At 30.4% G+C, this 22,384-nt stretch overlaps 1 protein-coding gene across 1 annotated transcript in view; it reads right to left on the bottom strand.

Annotated features, from left to right (window-relative positions):
- nolo (ADAMTS-like no long nerve cord) overlaps window positions 1-22,384 on the bottom strand; it is a 164,749-nt gene that overhangs the window by 114,930 nt on the left and 27,435 nt on the right. Inside the window, exons 3-4 of the mRNA XM_088269845.1 lie at window positions 13,393-13,536; window positions 10,602-10,706 (exon numbers count right to left, since the gene is read on the bottom strand). Of these exons, the coding sequence (XP_088125971.1) occupies window positions 10,602-10,706; window positions 13,393-13,536 (249 nt within the window). The remainder of the gene's footprint in view (window positions 1-10,601; window positions 10,707-13,392; window positions 13,537-22,384) is intronic.

The following is a 22,384-nucleotide window of genomic DNA, read 5'->3' as shown; positions in this document are numbered from 1 at the left end:
ATTCCCTGACATTCCTGATTTTTCTCGTTTTTCCACCATTTCCTCCGCATACTATACTTGATTTCTCCGATCTATTCGGCCTTTAGTTATACTGTGACATGTTCCAGACTCTACTTCGCTTTTTCCAAATAAATTAGGGAAAAGGGTAATAAGGCATATAAACGTGCCATTAAAATTAACGATTTTGTTATGGTGTCATTGATAATATATATATTTAAAAAAAAAATTTAATTGTAAAGTTCTTGTTTAATTACAAGAATTCGTAGCAAGACATAACAAAATAGATTTTTCAGCATTTTTTAAAGGAACAAAATGTTCTTAACTTATTCAACCTTTGACCTCCCATAACGTTTTTTATCAACCCCTAATAAGCCACCCTTATTTACTCAAATAAACCCTGTCTAGAATTGTCACGTGAAATTACTTACACGGTGGGGAAAATTATGCCGGGGGGTACATTGTACCAAAACACGTGAAAAAGAAACTTGCCCCATTGTAGCAAGTGACGTAAAATGTGTATTACGACTTGTGATAACCATCGCTTTGTTCTCCATGATATAGAAACAGGGGTCGCCAACATGTTGGACATATTATTTAAATCAATTAATTAGCTTAGAATTTTTAATTTCTTGTTACTTGCCACTACGAGTATTACTTGAAATTTATTATGATACGTGTTTCAATTAATTTAGCGTCATTTTCAAATACCGTATTACAATGTTTTATCAGAATGCACCGAAAAACGTGTTGCAATAGATTTTAAGGAAAGCCTTTCGTTAAATGATCTAAGAAGTACATATAATTTTCAGCCAGATATTTCATTCATTCAAACCCTTATCCGCACCCCAATGGTGCAAAGGGCACTGAATTATATAAACATAGTGTTATCTTGATCGTTAACACACGAAAGAAAGGTTATCAGCCCTCTGCTTCAGGTACCAGTCCAGGGTAATATTGAATAAATATTACAGTGATAAAATCACTTATATTTATTTGACCCCCCTGGGAATCGAACCCGGGATCTCCAGATATTAGGGTGCATTAATATTACAGTTTCATAGATTGAATTGTTCCGCTCACCGCTGATTTGCCAACCCTTATTTTCTTAGTATTACATAGTTAACCGCGGGCGGTAGAATATATTTATAAAGGTCGGCATTTTTTATTTGCCTACTGTAGCATTATATTCAGGAGGCAAAAATTGCCACTAATTTGAATTTTTTGTGACATTTGTGATTTATGAAACAGAAGTAACCATTTTATGAAACATCCGACGTCTAATTTTTGAAGCTAACGATGTGATTTTTCTAAATTTTGCAGTAAAAATTATTCATTCTATTAAAATGTAACTTTGTTTTAAACACAATAAATATATTTTATTACAACTTAATTAAAATGTCTACCGGTTTCGATGCTTACCGCTTCTTTATCAAGGCTTCTTTATCATGCTTGAGAAAGAAGCGGTTAGCTTCGAAACCGGTAGACATTATAATTAAGTAATAATAAAATATTAATTGTGATTTTAAAACAAAGTAACTTTGCAATTTTAAAATAAAAAATCACAAAGTTGGTGCTTCAAATATAAATTATAAAAACACATACGGATGTAAATTTACGAAAAACTAAAAATATGAAAATGGTCACAACATTTTTGGATGTGTCTAAATTATTGTTTACAAAACTGGGTATTTAGAAGTAATTTTTACATTTTGAAATGTAAAAATGTGAACATAATTCCCAAGTAGAAGAGTCAAAATTTGTGAACAACGATTTGGACACACCCACATATGTTGTGAATAAAATAGACTGGATAAATAAGCAGCATAAAAAATCTAAATCATGTGTTCAGGCGTCTTCCAGTATGTTAAATATGTATAATAATCTGGTTAGGATCTTCCGTGTATCTAAATAAAAAAATCTCTGCTAGATAAAAGCTTTATCAAACTTTGTAATAAGGTTATTGAAGTACTTGGTGTCCAAATATTTTAAGTGCAGTTTGAATTATGATTAAAATGTAGCTTTGTTTTAAAATAACTATAAATTTACAGTGATTTTAAAACTGAGTTACATTTTAATTATAAAATGGAAAAATCACAAAGTTAGTGCTTCAAATACAAATTATATTCAGTTGGAATTGTTTGGTATTGCAAGTAATGTAAGTATCTCAAAGATTTTCTGTTTGGCCCGCACTAGATTATCCCTCCTGTTCCCAACACAGATTCAAATAAAAACATATTTAATTAGCTAGAAGAAACAAAAATACACTAAATGATCTATAAACCTTGTACATAATAAGCATCGTAAATAATAAATGCAGTTCCCATCTAAAAAAAAAGTATCTAAAAGATGAACTTTTCAATTTTTTTAAATTTATTGGCAAAGCACCCAATTTTGGGTGATACCTGCCATACTAGTGATTTTACTTAAACAATATATATATATTTTTTTATTGATTTTTTTTGGGGTCACACGCTTTTGCCATACTTTTTTATATGTTTAATGATCGCACCGTTAACATTTTTTGAGTTGATTGACAGTAGGTGTTGGACATTCAGCGGGAAGGACAGAACTTTTCAATTAAAATAATATACATCGTTTTGCCGCACATAAGTTGAATGAAATAATACTGCATAAATTATATTATTTTTTGAAATCTCATCAAAGATGAAGAAGAATATGGAAGTCTGGGCATTTACGGGGTAAGCCCCGTAAATGCCCAGACTTCCATATTCTTCTTCATCTTTGATGAGATTTCAAAAAATAATATGAAAATAACTCCTGTAATTGGAGATAATCCAGATTTTGTGAACAAGTATTTGGACACACTCAAAATGTTGCTGCATAAATTAATTGCACCCATATTAGTTTATACAGCATTATTTAATTATTTAAATAGACGACCTTGCATTTCCTTGCGTTATTTTCCATTTTCTTTTCCCGTATGGAATTTCCTAAAATCCCTGTCAATATTGAGATTCCCCAAACGACGATATCTCGAAATTCAAATACAAATGCCCCCGAACAGTTTGTCCGACCGATCACAGATGTCTCTAGCGGCAATCGGGTCGTGGTCCGCAATGAATAATAATTCGAGACGCAAACCTTTCGGCGAGGTAATTCGTATTGGGGTTGTTTTAACCCCTAAGGAAATAACAATCGGTGGCGATATAGAGACTGTAATAAAGTCATTTCGGAGCATGGATATTGTACGGTTTAGTTTTTTTTGCTGAAATATAATATGCTTTTAGATCTGTTTTTGTTTTCTTAGAATTTCCTTTCGACATCCAGCAAATTCTGAAAAACCAATTATAGAAATCCCTTTCTTTTAATTTTTATTGTCAAATATTCAAAACATAATTTAATAAAGTCATTTTGAAGCATGGATATAGTACGGTTTAGTTTTTTTTTTGCTGAGGTAGAGTATGTTTTAATATCTGTTTTTCTTTTCTTAGAATTTTCTTCGAAATTCAGCACATCAAAAAATAAATTCAAGAAATCATAAATCAGAAAAATAAACATTTTGTGTAGTTTTAAGTGTGAAAATAGTGTTATGGCAGTGAAGGGAGTATTGTTTGCATGCTGTACTAGTGATTGTCCTGACGAAGAGACAGGTACATCTCGAAAATGGTAGATATAATAATCTCGGTAAGTGGTTATATACTAATATTATTAACATTTTTGTAAAAAAAAAAAGTTATGGAGATCATTTAACAGAATCCATTTTTTATAAATTTTACTATCAAATATTTAATATTTAAATTAATAAAGGCATTTCGGAGCATGGATATTGAACGGCTTAGATTTTTTTTGCTGAAGTATAATATGCTTTTGGATCTGTTTCTCTTTTCCTATAATTTTCTTTCGAAATCCAGCACAGTTCGAAAAAACCTAGTATGGAAATATTGATTGTCCAATAAAATATTGTAAAATAGCTTTTCAAATCACTATCAGGCCGCTCCTAAACAGAGAGAATAGAACGCAACACTCATCTGTCTTTGCAAACAATCTTCGCCTCTTCCAATTTCATCCATACCCGCCGTTTATTTTTACTCTTAAGACGATTCCGATATTAAATACGGAATTTAAGTTGCATGGTTGTCACTCATGCGCGTAATTATGAGTATTGTACGTTTATAAAGTGATAACTTAATCCAGCCTATGACCAGTCTATAAATACGCAGAAATCCATATTCTTCTTCATTTGTGTTGAAATATAGATATCGTTCAATTATTGAGTACCATATATAGTAAATATATCTTCGGATATTTGAGTAGTGTGGTTGACAGTCATGGGTAGAATGGTAAATGTTACCCGTGTATCAATAGATCACTTATGACAGGTCATAAACCCTGTAAATACCCAGACTTCTACATTCTTCTTCATCAATATTTAGAAGTCAATATAGATATCTTTTACATAAAAAAAAAAACAAATTTGTTTTACCGTCATTGCTTCCATAAAAAAAGTAATAATAAAAAGTAATTTAAAGACGTGTTTGTCTTCGTTAAGTGATATTCCCGCTGAAAAGGTCCTGAAAAGGTTTTCACTCTAAGTGTACCCTCCAAGGACGACTTTTACAGAATTTCTGATATTTTAAAAGCAATATAACTCTATAACTCATTAATAAATTACAAGTCAGCCAACAGCGAGTCACTAAAAGGACGCTTACTTTTTTTCAAACGAATGTTGTTTTTTTTTTAAATATAAAAATACGTATTTTTTAAATTTTCTTAATTGAATTGATGTTCTATTTGTATCATTCCATTTTCTAACATATAACTTTAAAATTCGCCTTGTTATAAATATATGTATAAGAAGAAAATATATATAAAACCGCTATCCGCACCCAATGGTGCATAGGGCACTGGATCGTATTGACAAAGTGTTTTTTTAATCGTCACTTACATGAAGGTATGGTGATTCGCTTTGGGATCAGTCCAGGGTTATTTTATATAAATATGGAAGTATTAAGTAAGTTACAATTATTTTCACCCCCCCCTTGAAAATCGAACCAGGGAACTTTAAACGTGAAAATTTATGTATCGATTTGCCGCTCATTTTTCTAAGCTATAACATTCAATGTACTTTTTTACAGATGTTCAAAAAACTGTTTATCAAATATATGAGGCGTATCTTGTTGGAAATAGGAACAGAGGAAGACCGAGAGAAATTTGTTGTTTTCAAGTATAAGAAATATTTTAAAATGATCAGGTCTGCTAACGGAATGAGATACATAAATGTAGAAGAGGCGAAGAATCTTAGCAAAGGTAGGGTGGGGTAGCTTTCTATTTTATCTACCTGCTTAGTTAACAATAAAAAAAATCTGTCAAAAACTTTGTGAAATCAAACTACGACGTATATTAAAAAAAATGTAAAAAAAAACGATTTGGCATTAACTTTTTAAATAACTGGATTGTTAAATACAAAACCAATATAGAACTCTTGTATTCGTAAAAGAACAGTTTCGAGTTTATTTATGCAAACACGACTAGTTTCGAGAACATATTAAGTTCTCAAAATTAGTGTTTACATCAAAAAACTCAAATGTGTTGGTTTTCAAGTGTTTTATTTTTATATTTTAAATTACAAAGATAAAATGTTTTATTCTAAATACCAGCATGTAGAAAAACATAATTTATCTTAACAGCTTATCTTGGCTAAACGCTAAAGTCAGTTCTTTTAGGTGATTGAACAAAATTATGCTATATTATTTTGAGAAATAATAAGACTTTGTTTTTTTATTCACTCACATTTGTATTAACCAACTAGTTTCGGCAATAACCTGTTGCCCTCTTTAGGGTTTAATTTATGACTGAAGAGGGCAACTCATTATTCCCGAAACTAGCTGGTCAATAAATATGTGAGTGGATCAAAAAACGAAGTCTTTTCATTTCTCAAAATAACAATAATGATCCACAAAGTTAATGCTTTTAATATTCAAAACATAGTTTTGCTATATTGGAGCATACCACTCATTACTCATAACAGTAAAAAAATTACATGCCTACACATCTAGCAATCACAAAAAAGGCAGATATTCCTGAAGGAAATTTGAAACAGTCCTTATAACATTCTTCTTATTTCGATCTCAACAATGGAATAAAGGAACAGGGGGTAGTTGAAGATAAGTATGTAGTAAGGGTCGCAATCCATTTTTTATAAATTTTACTATCAAATATTTAATATTTAAATTAATAAAGGCATTTCGGAGCATGGATATTGAACGGCTTAGATTTTTTTTGCTGAAGTATAATATGCTTTTGGATCTGTTTTTCTTTTCTTAAAATTTTCTTTCGAAATCCAGCACAGTTCGAAAAGACCTAGTATGGAAATATTTATTGTCCAGTAAAATATTGTAAAATAACTTTTCAAATCACTATCACGCCGCTCCTAAACAGAGAGAATAGAACGCAACACTCATCTGTCTTTGCAAACAATCTTCGCCTCTTCCAATTTCATCCATACCCGCCGTTTATTTTAACTCTTAAGACGATTCCGATATTAAATACGGAATTTAAGTTGTATGGTTGTCCCTCATGCGCGTAATTATGAGTATTGTACGTTTATAAAGTGATAACTTAATCCAGCCTATGACCAGTCTATAAATACGCAGAAATCCATATTCTTCTTCATCTGTGTTGAAATATAGATATCGTTCAATTATTGAGTACCATATATAGTAAATATATCTTCGGATATTTCAGTAGTGTGTAGTAGTCATTAGTAGAATGGTAAATGTTGTATGAAAAGATCACTTTCAAGACGATAGGTCATAAGCCTTGTAAATACCCAGACATTTATATTCTTCTTCATTAACATTTAGAAGTCAATATATATATATATATATATATATATATATATATATATATATATATATATATATATATATATATATATATATATATATATATATATATATATATATATATATATATATATATATATATATATATATATATATATATATATATATATATTTATATAAATATATATATATATATATATATATATATATATATATATATATATATATATATATATATATATATATATAAATATATATATTTATATATATATATATATATATATATATATATATATATATATATATATATATATATATATAAATATATATATATAAATATATATATGTATATATGTATATTTATATATATATATATATATATATATATATATATATATATATATATATATATATATATAATATATATATATATATATATATATATATACATATCTTTTACTCTAGAAAAAACAAACTTATTATACTGTCATGGCTTCCATAAAAAAGTAATAATAAAAAAGTAATTTAAAGACGTGTTTGTCTTCGTTAAGTGATATTCCCGCTGAAAAGGTCCTGAAAAGGTTTTCACTCTAAGTGTACCCTCCAAGGACGACTTTTACAGAATTTCTGATCTTTTAAAAGCAATATAACTCTATAACTCATTAATAAATTACAAGTCAGCCAACAGCGAGTCACTAAAAAGACGCTTACTCTATTTCAAACGAATGTTATTTTTTTGTAAATATAAAAATACGTATTTTCTAAAATTTTCTTAATTGAATTGATGTTCACTTTGTGTCATTCCATTTTCCAACATATAACATTAAACCTCGCCTTGTTATAAATATATGTATAAGAAGAATAAATATATTTATATTCATTTTCTTAAAACCGCTATCCGCACCCAATGGTGCATAGGGCACTGGATCGTATTGACAAAGTGTTTTCTTAATCGTCACTTACATGAAGGTAAGGTGATTTGCTTTGGGATCAGTCCAGGGTTATTTTATATAAATATGAAAGTGTTAAGTAAGTTACAATTATTTTCACCCCCCCTTGAAAATCGAACCAGGGAACTTTAAACGTGAAAATTTATGTATCGATTTGCCGCTCATTTTTCTAAGCTATTGCATTCAATGTACTTTTTTACAGATGTTCAAAAAACGGTCTATCAAATTTATGAGGCATATCTTGTTGGAAATAGGAACAGAGGAAGACCGAGAGAAATTGGTTGTGTTCAAGTTTTAGAAATATTTTAAAATGATCAGGTCAGCTAACGGACTGAGATGCATAAATGTAGAAGAGGCGAAGAATCTTAGCAAAGGTAGGGTGTGGTAGCTTTCTATTTTATCTACATGCTTAGTCAATAATAAAAAAATCGGTCAAAAACTATGTCATGTCAAATTACAACGTATATTTACAACAAAAAAACTGTTTTTTTTTTTTTTAATCGACTTGGCATTAACTTTAAAAAAACTTGATTGTTAAATACAAAACCAATATATAACCCTTTTACTCGTAAAAAAACAGTGTTGAGTTTATTTATGCAAACACGACTAGTTTCGAGAACATATTGAGTTCTCAAAACTAGTCGTGTTTACATCAATAAACTCAAAAGTGGTGTTTTACAAGTGTTTAATTTTTATATTTTAAATTACAAAGATTAAACATTTTATTCTATATACCAGAATGTAGAAAAACACAAAATATGTTAACGGCTTATCTTGGCTAAACGCCAAAGTCAGTTCTTTTAGGTGATTGAACATAATTATGCTATATTATTTTGAGAAATAAAAAGACTTTGTTTTTTTATTCACTCACATTTGTATTAACCAACTAGTTTCGGCAATAACCTGTTGCCCTCTTCAGGGTTTAATTTATGACTGAAGAGGGCAACAGATTGTTGCCGAAACTAGTTGGTTAGTAAATTTGTGAGTAGATCGAAAAACGAAGTCTTTTTATTTCTCAAAATAATAATAATGATCCACAAAGTTAATGCTTTTAATATTCAAAACATAGTTTTGCTATATTGGAGCATACCACTCATTACTCATAACAGTAAAAAAATTGCATGCCTACACATCTAGCAATCACAAAAAGGCAGATATTCCTGAAGAAAATTTGAAACAGTCCTTATAACATTCTTCTTATTTCGATCTCAACAATGGAATAAAGGAACAGGGGGTAGTTTGAAGATAAGTATGTAGTAAGGGTCGCAACCCTTTGTGACCTCACAATAAAAATACTCGCTGTAAACGCGGTTGGGTTTAGCTGCCAGAGGCACTATATGTCAGACGTCTTGTGCTACCCAACCTTACCCCAAATGTGTAGGAGGAAATTTTACATTGTCATTTTGTTCATTTAAAGAAAATATAAAATCGACATTCCTATTTTCAATGGAATTGAATAATAATTTTTGAAAGAGATTTTTCTTGCGCGAAGCACTGTACGACAATAATTGTTGATATCGCAAGATACAACTTCACATACTTTACATACGTGTTATCTTGATCGTTAACACACGAAGGAAGGGTGATTAGCCCTCCGCTTCAGGTACCAGTCCAGGGTAGTATTGAATAAATATAAGAGTGAAAAAGTCACTTATATTTATTTGACCCGCCCTGGTAATCGAACCCGGGACCTCCAGGACTGTAGCCGAGCGTGCTGACCATTACACTAGAGAGGCAGGAAGAATGAACAGTAAAACAAATTTACACGGAAAATATATTAATTATTTTTTCTCATTACTTATATTTTATCATTTGTTTATTTTAAACATGCTTCTAACCTTATATTTTTCTCATTTATTTATTTTAAATATGCTTTTAATGCCTATTTATTATACCTGTATAATGTTTTTATATTTTGCCATGTATTAGTTTTGGTTATTTAAAAAAAATCTTTTTTGTTACTTTATTATTTGTGTTCCAGTCTTGTTAACCTTAATCCCATGTCCCAAAATGAGAAATAGAAATTACTCATCGGGAATATTATATGGATATATGATTTACGTATGTAATATGTTTTGAAAAATAAATAAAATAAATAAATAAATAACGCACTGTACGAGGGGGACCCAAAATTAATAGGAATTTCGTCATAATTTCTTTATTCTTTAATATTTTTATACCAGATTTTAATCACCCTTATTCTCTCTTGACTACAACGCACCCCTGCGAACGACCCTTCTATTGTCAAAAATATTTTTTAAATCCACTTATCGGGATATTTTTAGGCCTTCCATCGATTTTCGGATCGGAAATTAAGCTATTAATCTTAAATAAAAAATAAAAATATATAAGACTCACTCCTACCTAGAATCCATACCAAGGAATATTTTTTTTTTATTTACTTCTTTATTTTTAATATTAATTTAATATACTTTGTTAAATTAACATTGTTTTTAAAAAAAAAAGTAAAACTCTCTCTCTCTCTAAACACAAGTATCGACTTTATAAGAGAGGTAGAAACGTTATATTTTAAATGTTTTGTATATTTACAAACTATTTTGTGTTATTTAAATATGTATTTTGTCGAAAAAAAAAATCAATAAAAAAGTGATTTCAAAGCAAAGTTATTTGTCGAGTATTAAAATAATATTAAAATGCAAAAAAAATATTTATTTTTAAAATTTATAAAATAATAATTGCAGAATTGTACTAATGACTTGAGGCAGCAATTCACTTGCATTTGGTCTGGCGCTCTCTGAGACAAGTTTCAGAAAATGTGACCCCATGTTACTTGTAACTAGCGGTTAAGTTAACCCACAGTTAGGGGACAGTTTGCCGAACTAACTGTCACCCGGTGACCGGCTTTCGGATCTAATAGTTCCAACTCACCACGCCGTGACAGTTTAGAGACTCCACTCATTGGTAAGGCCAACTCGGACTTCTGGCGAGTCTAGAACTGTGTACTTTGCATTATATAGATGACAAATATTTACTCTCTGAAGTGTTCATCAGTCTGAACATACCCCCAAATCAACTCAAGCCCTAATTGGTCCAATAAATGAATGCTGTATTACAATAATAATGAGAAATAGTTTTTATATATTAAAAACATTGTAAACTTTGTGGTATGATAATTAACATCCATCGTTCACATTATATAAGTCGTATTACACAAATTGAAGAATAAATGATAAGGAGAGTGTAAATGTATTGAAACACTGTATATATATATATATATATATATATATATATATATATATATATATATATATATATATATATATATATATATATATATATATATATATATATATATATATATATTATATATATATATATATATATATATATATATATATATATATATATATATATATATATATATATATATATATATATATATATATATATATATATATATATATATATATATATATATACATAGTTTAGTTTCGATACATAAATTATTTATTGATTATGCGTTTAATTTGTAGAATTCCATTTTAATTAATGTATTTATTGAAAATCTAGTGAGTGAACTAAGTTAATAGCCTCGTCCGCCTTCATACTGTTATGGTCAGCGCACTCGGCTACCGTTCTGGAGGTCCCGGGTTCGATTCCCAGGGGGGGGTCAAATAAATATAAGTGATTTTTTCACTCTTATATTTATTCAATATTACCCTGGACTAGTACCTGAAGCGGGGGGCTGATCACCTTTCCTTCATGTGTAAGCGATCAAGATAATACTGCGTTTATATGAAGTAATGCCCTATGTACCATTGGGGTGCGGATAAGGGTTTTTATTATTAAGTTAGTAGACTATACCAACTAAGTAACTTAGTAGACTCAAAAAATCTGTGTTTGATTTAAAATTAGTACAAAAATATAAATTACATTACATATGTTATTCTATTGATCATTGGAATTGCTTTGAAGCGCACCAAATATCCAACAAACAGATTTTAAAAAAATTTCAACAATTTTTTTCCAAACAAATACAATAAAAACGGTTTTTAATATGTGAAAATTCCTCTAAGTATTAATAAACATAAAATATTAAAATATCACATAAATAAAACATCTAAACACACCAGTATCCCCTCTGCTTTGTACTTCAGTGTTATTATGTATGTAAGGGTTGAAATTTTCTCCCCGTTGTAATATTTTCCCTGCAAATGACGCCTGCCACATAATAATGAAAATTGCATGTTTGCATCTTAACTTTGCCGGTCGCTTGCATTTTTGTGCATGACCCGAATACAGATCGCGGCTTTTCGGATTCCTTCGGGTGCTTTCGACCGGTTTTATGAAAAGTTATCGTTTTGTATTCATGAATATGTAAATAAACGCTGCAGGAGTGTTTCGTTAGCCCACATTTCCTTGTTGCCCGTCGTAGTATGAATATATTACGAAATGTATGGGGAGTACAATCTTCAGCGTGAAGTGAAACACCTCGCCCAGTCCGGATTCAGTTAGTACGGTTTTACTGAAAACTAAACATATATTTAACCTTTTAAGGGCGTTTGTATCTCATTTTATAGGGTATATTTTCCCTCTTATGTGTGATTTGTACACTTTTAAAACTGGCATCAGTCTGATTTTACTTAAAAATGTTACCAAGCATACAGGATCATCGAAAAATAATGCTTAAATTTAAAATTAATGTTATAAAAATAAAATCAAAGCAGAGACCTCTATTAAATGTTTTTGAAAACATTTTATAAAGGTCTGTTAATAAAAAAACCTACTTAACTCAACCATCGATGATGCTGAAGAAGTAACATCATCTAAATTCTCCTGCACCCATATTGAAATGCCGAAAAAAAATGTTTAGCTACCTTGCTGGTTCCCCGGTTCCTATCCCAGGGGGGGGTAAAATAAATAAAAAGCGAAATTTTCACTCCAATATTTATTCAATATTACCCTGTACTGGTAAGCTCAAAGCTGATCACCTTTCCTTCGTGTATTTAACAATCAAGATTACACTGCTTCCATACGATACAATACTCCATGCACCATTTTGTGCGGATAACGGTAAGAAGAAGAAAAACATTATGAACAAAGTTGCTACAATTTATAAATGAAATCTTGTATTCAAAGGATAGCAGCAGGCGTCTCGGTGGTTAGAGCGCTACGTGCAGCGCAGTCAAGAGATAACAGGAGAAGAGTCATTGCTTCAACAAGGGCCACAACCCTCAGTAATGAGGAATAAGACATAAGAGTAGGTCCCATGGTCTCCAACTCTGGATGCCCGTCGTTCCCTTTATTACAATATCATACCACAAAGTTGATTAGTGAATGGTAGCCTGGAAGGGAAAAAATGGAGACGAAAATCCCCACACAATGGACCGATCAAGTTTAGATGGTTGGAGCGCTACGTGCAGCGCAGTCAAGGGATAACTAGAGAAGAGTCATTGCTTGCACAAGGGTCACAACTCTCAGTAATGAGGAATAAGACTTAAGAGTAGGTCCCATGGTCTCTACCTCTTGACGCACATCTGTTTATTCCCTTTTATACAATACCATACAGCAAAAGGATAACTGGAGAATAGTCATTGCCTCCACAATGGTCAACAGCCTCAGTAAGAAGAGTAAGACGGAGAAGAAATTCAAAGGACCAGAATGCATCTTCTCACCTGCATGTTGCATATCTTGTAGCGCTGGGGTTCTCCCTTGCAGCCATCTCGTGAGGAGCACCTCCTCAGCTGTCTGGAGACTCCGCCGTCGCAGGGACGCGAACACACGGACCACTCCGACCAAGTGGTCCAACCACCGCGCCACTGAAAATAATACTTTAATTACTATCTGAAGCTTTTTTTATTGATCTCAACCGTTGAGGCTTAGATCTCAACCGTTCAACTCAGAATGCGCTCGGCCACGCTCAGGGCTGCACGTGTCTTCATGCTCATTTGAAAAAAATAATGTTAATTTATATTTTTGTTTTGTTGTTTATATTATATATATATATAGAAAAAATATTCTTACATTTTTTTTAATCCTTACATTTCAAGAAATCTTTTCTTTTCAAAACAGTATCTTTATTTCGAGGTGAAAATATTTTTTTCGATACAAAAACGGTGTTAAAAGAATAAAGTTCAATTGCGTCAAATGTCACCTGGGTTAAGAAAAAAATAAACGAATGCTAGCCACAGCAGGGTAGATATAGTGCCCAATGTTAACCAAGGGGAATAGATCATTAAGAGTCTTTTTAAATTTAATTGCTCTATTTTTTCTTTATTATTTTAAATTCTTTTGTATTTCACAATACTCAAATTATAATTACTAGTACAAAAAATATAAAATATGAATACGAAAAAAGATCCCACTAAAGCAGGCCTGTGTGTGGGTATGCATTTTATTTAAGGTTATAATAAAATAATACTGGCAAGACTGCAATAGATATCAGAAATAAAATTAGATTAAAAGAGCTAATATAAACTACAAATATTTGATTTTAACAGAAAACAAAAAATCAAAAAGATGAAAATGAAAAAAAGTTAGCAAATAAGTATGTAATTATGAGATATACATTTAGAAGAAGAAGGTACTTAGATCTGTTTTTTAAGAAATAATTTAAGCAATATTTTATATTGAATCACATTTAGGTAATTAATGTCTAACATGTAGTCTGTAATGTGTTTATTATGTATGCATGTGTATAAGTATATTTGTATATATGCGTAAATGTATATTTGTATTTACAGGTATGTATTCATTCATTCAAACCCTTATCCGCACCCCAATGGTGCATAGGGCACTGCATCATACAAACGCAGTGTTATCTTGATCTTTAACACATGAAGGAAAGGTGATCAGCCCTCCACTTCAGTTACCAGTCCAGGCTAATATGGAATAAATATTACAGTGAAAAAATCACTTATATTTATTTGACCCCGCTGGGAATCGAACCCGGGACTTCCAGAACGGTAGCCTAGCGTACCATTACACTACGGAGGCGGACAGGTATGTATAAATAAAATTAACTAAATAACTAACTATCGCGCCGCTTCCTCGCTGGGATAGGCAGAGAAAATAGAACCCTACACCGATATGTCTTTGCAAAGAATCTTCCATATTAAAGCATCTCCTCGTACTCGCTAATTACTCCGACTCCTGACCTGACCAGTTTAAAATATTTGAAAATCTAGATAATGTATTTTTTAATGTAGTTTTTCTTTCACTCATTCGATTTATGTGCCTAAACCATCTCAATATGCCTTTATTTATTTTATCAATAAAGATATGTGCGTGTGCGTGTAAATGTTTATATTTATGTGTGTGTAAGAAACTTAATATTCACGAAGTCTCTAACCAAATTTCCGTAATACCCAAACTAATGTACTTACTAACTAAAACATCGTTTCGTGATACAGTGCAGTTGGCAACACTGAAGTTTGAAGCATATTGTATAAATTCAAAATGGCCACGTTTCAACTGTCAAAATTTCATTGTACGTAGGTACTACGATTAAGCTTGCCGTCAAGCGGACGTTTTCTCCATTCGAAATTTCTCGATTCGGAATTTCTCGAATGAGGTATTATCTATTCATCAAAAGAAATGTCGGATTAGTACAGCTCTTTGAATGAAAAGATTTTTAGAAAATTAAAGGTTATCTTCACATCATTAAAGTCATTCTAAAAAGAAAAAAAAACCCGTTCGATAAATTTATTATTTTCAAAATTCTAAGTCCCAAAGGAAGAATCCATTAAAAAAAACAGAAATTTTCCAACTATTTAAGAGTGAAAAATACTCATTTTTTTAGAAAAGTTCAACTTCGAGATACCAACATGACTTTACAATACCAAAATGCAATACCAAACAATTCCAACACAACTTTAAATATTTGGGAAAAAATTACTTATGTAACCTACTTATAAAAAAATTAAGACATTAAAATGCTAAAAACTAAATTATATACATGTTAATCCAAAAAAAAAAATATATAGTGAAAATAAATAATATTACCAACAAACATAAAAAGTCCCTCTTCAAGCACAAGAGCTTAGTCTCTTTATTAGACAGAACTGCGTTTTTAATTTTAAAATTGTTAATGTAGAAATGTCTAGACAATGAATGGAAATTAATATAAAAACTTTTGTAACCATATTAAATAATAAATTAAAAATTCGATGGATGTGGAAAACAGCGGAAGTAATTAAGCAAAAGAGATGATGCTTGAGTTTATCGTCAATTTGGACCTTATATTAAAAAAATGTTTTTTGTTGCAAACATACCTTTTTACGTTAATTACTATAAGATAATATATATATATTTTCAAAGAATCCTTACTGAATTTCCCATTTTCTTTTTACGGATGATATTTCAACATCAAAACATTTTTTTAAAACATTCCTTTTAAAAAAGATTCCTTTGTGAGTTATTAGTGTCACAGTTATGAAAATTTCCATTTTTAAAAAAATCTAAGTTTTCCTCAGATTTTGTGAAAAATATGATATTAAAAATATGATATTTTTGTCTGGTTTTTATAACTTGTTTAAAGCATCATGTTACTATGATTAATTTTCTTGATATAAAATCAAAGCTTAAAATATAGATTTTCTTATGAAAACTTGTAATATAAGATTCGTATTTTTTTGTAAACATGTCAAATTTAACATGTTAGACCTCTGCTAGACAAAAAAAAAATTGGAATTATTTTTTGGCATCTCAACAAAGACGAAGAAGAATATGGAAGTCTGGACATTAACAGGCTATAGGCTGGTTTAAGTTATCGCTTTACATACGTGTAACATTAATCAATTCTACCCATGATTGACAACCACACTATTCAAATTCTTGGAACTTCTAGATATATTGAATAAACTTGAAACACAGTTCTGTTTTTAAATTCAATAAAATTCACTTGAGACATCTATGTTGGGATAAGGTAAACTTTTTTAAAAGCAGAAAATCTTTCATTTGTATGTGAGGTCCCAATCCTGGATTTTATTCACATAATTGAGAAACGCTAGAAAATATCATTTATTTATTTTTATTTAAGTTTATCATTTGCCCAGTTATTTTATTAACAACATTTTGAATGTGTCCAAATACTTGTTCACAAATCTTAATCAGGAAATAACAATTTAAACATTACGTAAAAAAAATACTCTGAATTGGAGATAATGCAGATTTGTGAAGTATGAACTAACTCAATATATTGTAAAAAAAAAACTAACTTAACTCGACCATAGATGGTGCCGAGAGCTGACATGTGAAAGAAATTAATTATGAAAAAATATATGCAACTTCATAAATTTGACTTAAAATTTAAAAAAAGATAGATTTCACGACAAAACGACTTTTCACAGTTTTGATTTTTTATAAACATTAAAATATAAAACAACTTTCGTTTTAACCACTTTATTATTGGTACATTTTTATCTCCACCCGGTTTCGATTAGAACCTCGTCATTATCAGGGTTAAACAAAGTACATGTTTCATCCTGATGATGACAAGGCTCTTGTCGAAACCAGTCGGAGAAAGAAAAATGTACCAATGAAAAAGTGGTTAAAAACAAAATTGTTTATAAAATGTGCCACAAAGTATCTGCGAAAAAAAATCAAGGAAAGAATGACATTTCCGTGTACTTTATTCAAACTTTTTATAGTTAGTTGCGAATATTGTTTGTTTGTTGAAACAATTACTCATTGAATGATATCATTTCTAAAGGCATCAATTAATTGATAATTCGCAACCATTTACGGTGGCGTATTATTTCGCAAGAGGGTGGCTTTGGTTTTCTCGCTTACGAGACAAATTAACCAATCTAAGTGGTCTGAAACATCCCCCGAGACAAGCCACCCCTCTCACAAAGGGATGCTAAATCTTTTGCAAACGTAATCCCTTATTTTTTTTAAATTTTCAATAGATACAAGTTTTTTTTCTTACCCTTATTTGAATCCAATAGTGTATAGGACACTGCATCAAATAGATGCAATGATACGATTATAGTCACTTTACATTAAGGTTAGGTAATCAGTTTAAAACTTAATAAAATAAAATAACTTTGTTTTTAACCACTTTTTTACTGGTACATTTTTTCTCCAACCGGTTTTGAAAAGAACGTTGTCCTAATCATGATAAAGCATGTAACTACAAGGTATCCGTGAAAAACATTCAATAAACGATCAGTCTTACCCTTCAGATGCAGACCAATCCAGGAAAATATAAAATAAACATTTTAGTGATAGAACACTGTTGTTTTTTTTCTCCCTAGGAATCGAATGGAATAGAACGGAAGCTAAACATTAAACAAGCTTTTTTTTTCTTGGTGTAGGCCTTGTGGCCTGTTTTTAAAAGCGATAAGCCTCCTACGATGTTGATTTCCAGCTGTCAATCTACTGTCCGTTCATATTTATTTTACCTCTGATTTATTTATATTCATTTAATTTTTTTTTTTTTTTTATGTTCATATTTATTTTACTTTATACATATTTATACTATACATATTAAAACATATTTATTTTATTTATGTTCATATTTATTTTACCTCTGATTTATATTAAGTTAGCCAACAAAACAACTTGAGGTAAAATAACTGTAGATTCACTGTATGTATCTCTTTGGTGGACTGTTCGGGAGTCGTCTACTTTGGAGTTAGCCGTGCAGTGCTATGTGGGAGAGTCTGGAAGGTTTCATTATCTTAACATGCGCATACCATTGTCTTTTTTATTGTTTCTTCACCTTATTTAATCTCCAATCTCGTATATTTCTCTTATCCTGGTATTCCTTATTCTATCTCGTAAAATCCTGCTAAACATGCTACTTACAGTCTTCATTTCTGATATTTTTATATACTCAAATATATATTTTATGTCCGCCTCCGTAGCGTAATGGTCAGCACGCTCGGCTACCTATTTACATAATAATAATTAATATAATCATAATATAATTTGACCAGATAATTTATTTACAAATGTAAATAAATTATCTGGTCAAATTATAAGCTTAATAATAAAAATGAAAATGGTATTTTCTGGCGTTTCTCATGTGTGTGATTATAATCCAGGATTCGGATCTCACATACTAATATAAGAGTTTCTGCTTAATAAAAAGCTTCTTTACATCTCACCAATAGATGTCTCTAGTGAAGTTCTACTGATTCATGAACAAGGTTTCTAAATCGGTTCATATATATAGAGCTTCCAAGAAATTGAGTAGTGTGGTTGTCAATAATGGGTAGAATTGGTGAATGTTACACGTGTGTAAAGTGATCACTTAAACCAGCCTATGACGGTCGTAAGCCCCGTAAATGCCCAGACTTCCATATTCTTCTTCATCTTTGATGAGATATCAAAAAATAATATGAAAATAACTCCTGTAATTGGAGATAATCCAGATTTTGTGAACAAGTATTTGGACACACTCAAAATGTTGTAAAAAAAAAGTTTAAAACTTATTACATATAAAAATATTTTAAAAATCTCATTTTCAACATTTTTTCATCAAGTCACATAAAAGTACTGTTCAAAAATGTACATATAAACTAAATATGAAAATTTAATAAGCATTTAACAAGAGTTTTCTTGAAAATTTTCGAACCTATAAAACTTAAGGCTCATAGTGAAGAACCTCTGCTTCAACCTACCCTTACTCGACCATATAACAACCCTTACTTCACTTGGCTATTGTTCTCCATCCCCTAACTTTGCCGAAGTATGTAAGAATGCGAAAAACGATATCGGTATTAGAAAAGCCTCCGTAATGAGCTTTTAGATATTAAAGGTAAGAGAGTCTCCTTAAGATGATTTTTACTTTGAAGATTTTTTTAAAGATTAGGGTGATTTTATATACAAAAAATCTTGAAGCAGAAGATGTATGTATTAAAATCTTCCTTACAATACGTTCTTTGAAAAATGAGGTCCACAGCATCTTTATCACAAGCATTGAAATGAGTGAAGCTCTGTAAAATTAATTGACGTAAAAATTAATTAATAGGTGAACCGACTTATCACAGGTCGTAAAATCCAAATATTGTAGCCCAGACTCATATTTTCCACCGCAATAAAAGTATGTCGTACTTGCTCATCGATTACATACCAAATTAATTTTTTTAACGACACAGTGAAGGTAAGTTTAACGTAACTTCTATTCAATTACAACAGATATTCATATTTATGAAATCGTTTTTAAATCCAACACAGATTTTTTGAGTCTACAAAGTTGTATTTTGTTAAAAACCCATACAAATTAATATTGTGACAATTGCTTCGCCTAGTTATGGCATTTTCAAACAAAGGTGTTGTAAATGTTTGATTTAAAAATTATTTCATAAAAAAATGGAGTTCTACAAAATCAATGAACACAATGATATTTATTTATTTTCTGTGTAATGTCATTTACTTCCTGATAATATTTTATTTTTATCTTAGGCTTATGACGTTTTAATAATTACTTTATACACGTGTCAAATTAATCTTTCTTATATTTTTGGCATCTTAAAATAGATGGTGAATAATACGGAAGCCTAAGTATGTATTTACATACAGGGCATATAACCTGCATAGGTTATCTGCTAACATTCACCATTCTACCCATGATTGATAAACAACTACTCTTCATCCTTCCTATGATAGTATCCTTTCACATTATTTTTGACATCTCATCAAAGATGAAGAAGAATATGGAAGTCTGGACATTTACGGGGCTCACGACCGTCATAGGCTGGTTTAAGTCATCACGTAACACACATGTAACGTATACCAATCCTACTCATTATTGTCAACCACACTATTCAAATTCTTGGAAGTTCTTTATATTTGAACCAATTTCGAAATGTTGTTCTTGAATCATTATAACTTCACTAGAGACACCTATTGTTGAGATGAAAATTAGTTTTTTACTGAGCAGAAACTCTTTTATTAGTATGTGAGATTCGAATTCTGGATAATAATAACATACTTGAGAAACGCCAGAATATATCATTTTCATTTTTATTATTTTAGCTTATAATTTGCCCAGTTAATTTATTTACAACATTTTGAGTGTGTCCAAATACTTGTTCACAAAATCTTGATTATATCCTATCACTACTAAAATTTTGGAGGTTATATTTACAAATTAATTAAAAACATCCTCTGCAAGCTTCATCACCGGCGACATCTATAAAAGAACTAAGTTACTTTAAAATAATACATATAAGAAGAAACCTTCATGGAAGATATGTAAGATTTTTCAGAATTTTTAAGCTTCCTAAGGCGCCTGAAAATAAAATTTTCTATTTACATCATACATCTAACTGCAATATTTTTTATTCACAATATTTTTACTGGAAAAAAAATTGGACACACATCTTGTTAAGCTTTTGAGGACAAAATATTATTTGTAGTTTTAATTCGGCTATTTTTATGACTTTAAATGAAGGCGTAATGTAGAGAGCGAGAAGAAGAAATTCGGATTTTTAATCCCTCCTTAAACAACATCATTATAAAAATTATAAAATAATAACGCATTATTGCTACCAAAAGATTTTCATGCATTTTTCTTATCGTTTTAGAATGAAATTAGAGCAAGTGTTAAATATTCTAACAATAAAACACTTTATTGATTAGTTTTCTTATCTCTAAGTTCGTTTACGAAGTAACAAACTTTGATTAAGTTTACAAGTTTACAGTATTAATGCAGCGAACCTCCTTACCGGAAGGAAGTGAGAGGAGAATGTAATGGAGATAGCCGGATGTAGGAAGTAGGAGAAGAATAAAGGAGAGGGCGTGTAACAATATAACTCACATCTAATCTCATCCCTCACAAAGATTCTCATGAATGAGTGGTGATAAAAAATGGCGTTTGTTTTCAAAGTTACAGACGTTGAAATTACACTTAAGTAATAATTATAGGGACAGTATATAATGATGTTATAATCTACATAAATAACAATATGTATTATGTATTAATATTTTAAATGTATTAAAATCTTTATTTATACATTTTTGGTTTGATCTTTTCAGGCGTCTTTAGTATATAAAATAATTCGGGAATAATCTTACATACACTTCATAAAGATCTCTGCTTATTAAAAAAAACTTAACTCAACCTTGGATGATGATGAAGTAACATGTGCAAGGTGATCACTTCAACTAGCCTATGAAAGAATGAAGGCTCTTTGCATACCCAGACTTCTAAATTACCCATTATATATATATTTAAAACCGAAAAAAATGTATGCCAAATACTTGAAAGTGGTCAGGTTAGGTTAGTCGCAATAATCGGCGGGTATGTATGAGGAGATGCATGAACGTGGAAGAGGCAAAGAATTTTCGCAAAAAGAGAGTGGTGTGGCGTTATATTCTCTCTGCCTACCGCTGCGGGGAAGCGGCGTGATGGTTAGTTAGTTTTTTTAGTTAGAAAAAAATGTATACAAATAAAAGGTTATTTCGTATTTTGCATCCTTTTTTCCAACTGAGTATATCTCGTTCATTATTGGTCACATCGGATCATACTATACGACGTTTTAAAGGTGTGAGTATATACTACAAACGTTTCTTTGACAGTATTGGTCGGTTCAGTCGTGAACTATCGTGCTTCGACTGTGGAGGTCTCAAAGGAAGAAATTCGCCATATTTTACATTTATACTATCTGAAAGGGAAAACGTATGTTTTTTGTTCAAAATCCTAAATCTCCAAAA

The sequence above is a fragment of the Brachycentrus maculatus genome, unplaced genomic scaffold (genome assembly GCF_059751285.1).
Source record: "Brachycentrus maculatus isolate JH-2025_06_01 unplaced genomic scaffold, ASM5975128v1 h1tg000365l, whole genome shotgun sequence".
Lineage (NCBI taxonomy): Eukaryota > Metazoa > Arthropoda > Insecta > Trichoptera > Brachycentridae > Brachycentrus > Brachycentrus maculatus.
The sequence above is the reverse complement of the archived record's forward strand: the minus strand, read 5'-3'. Positions and strand labels throughout refer to the sequence as shown.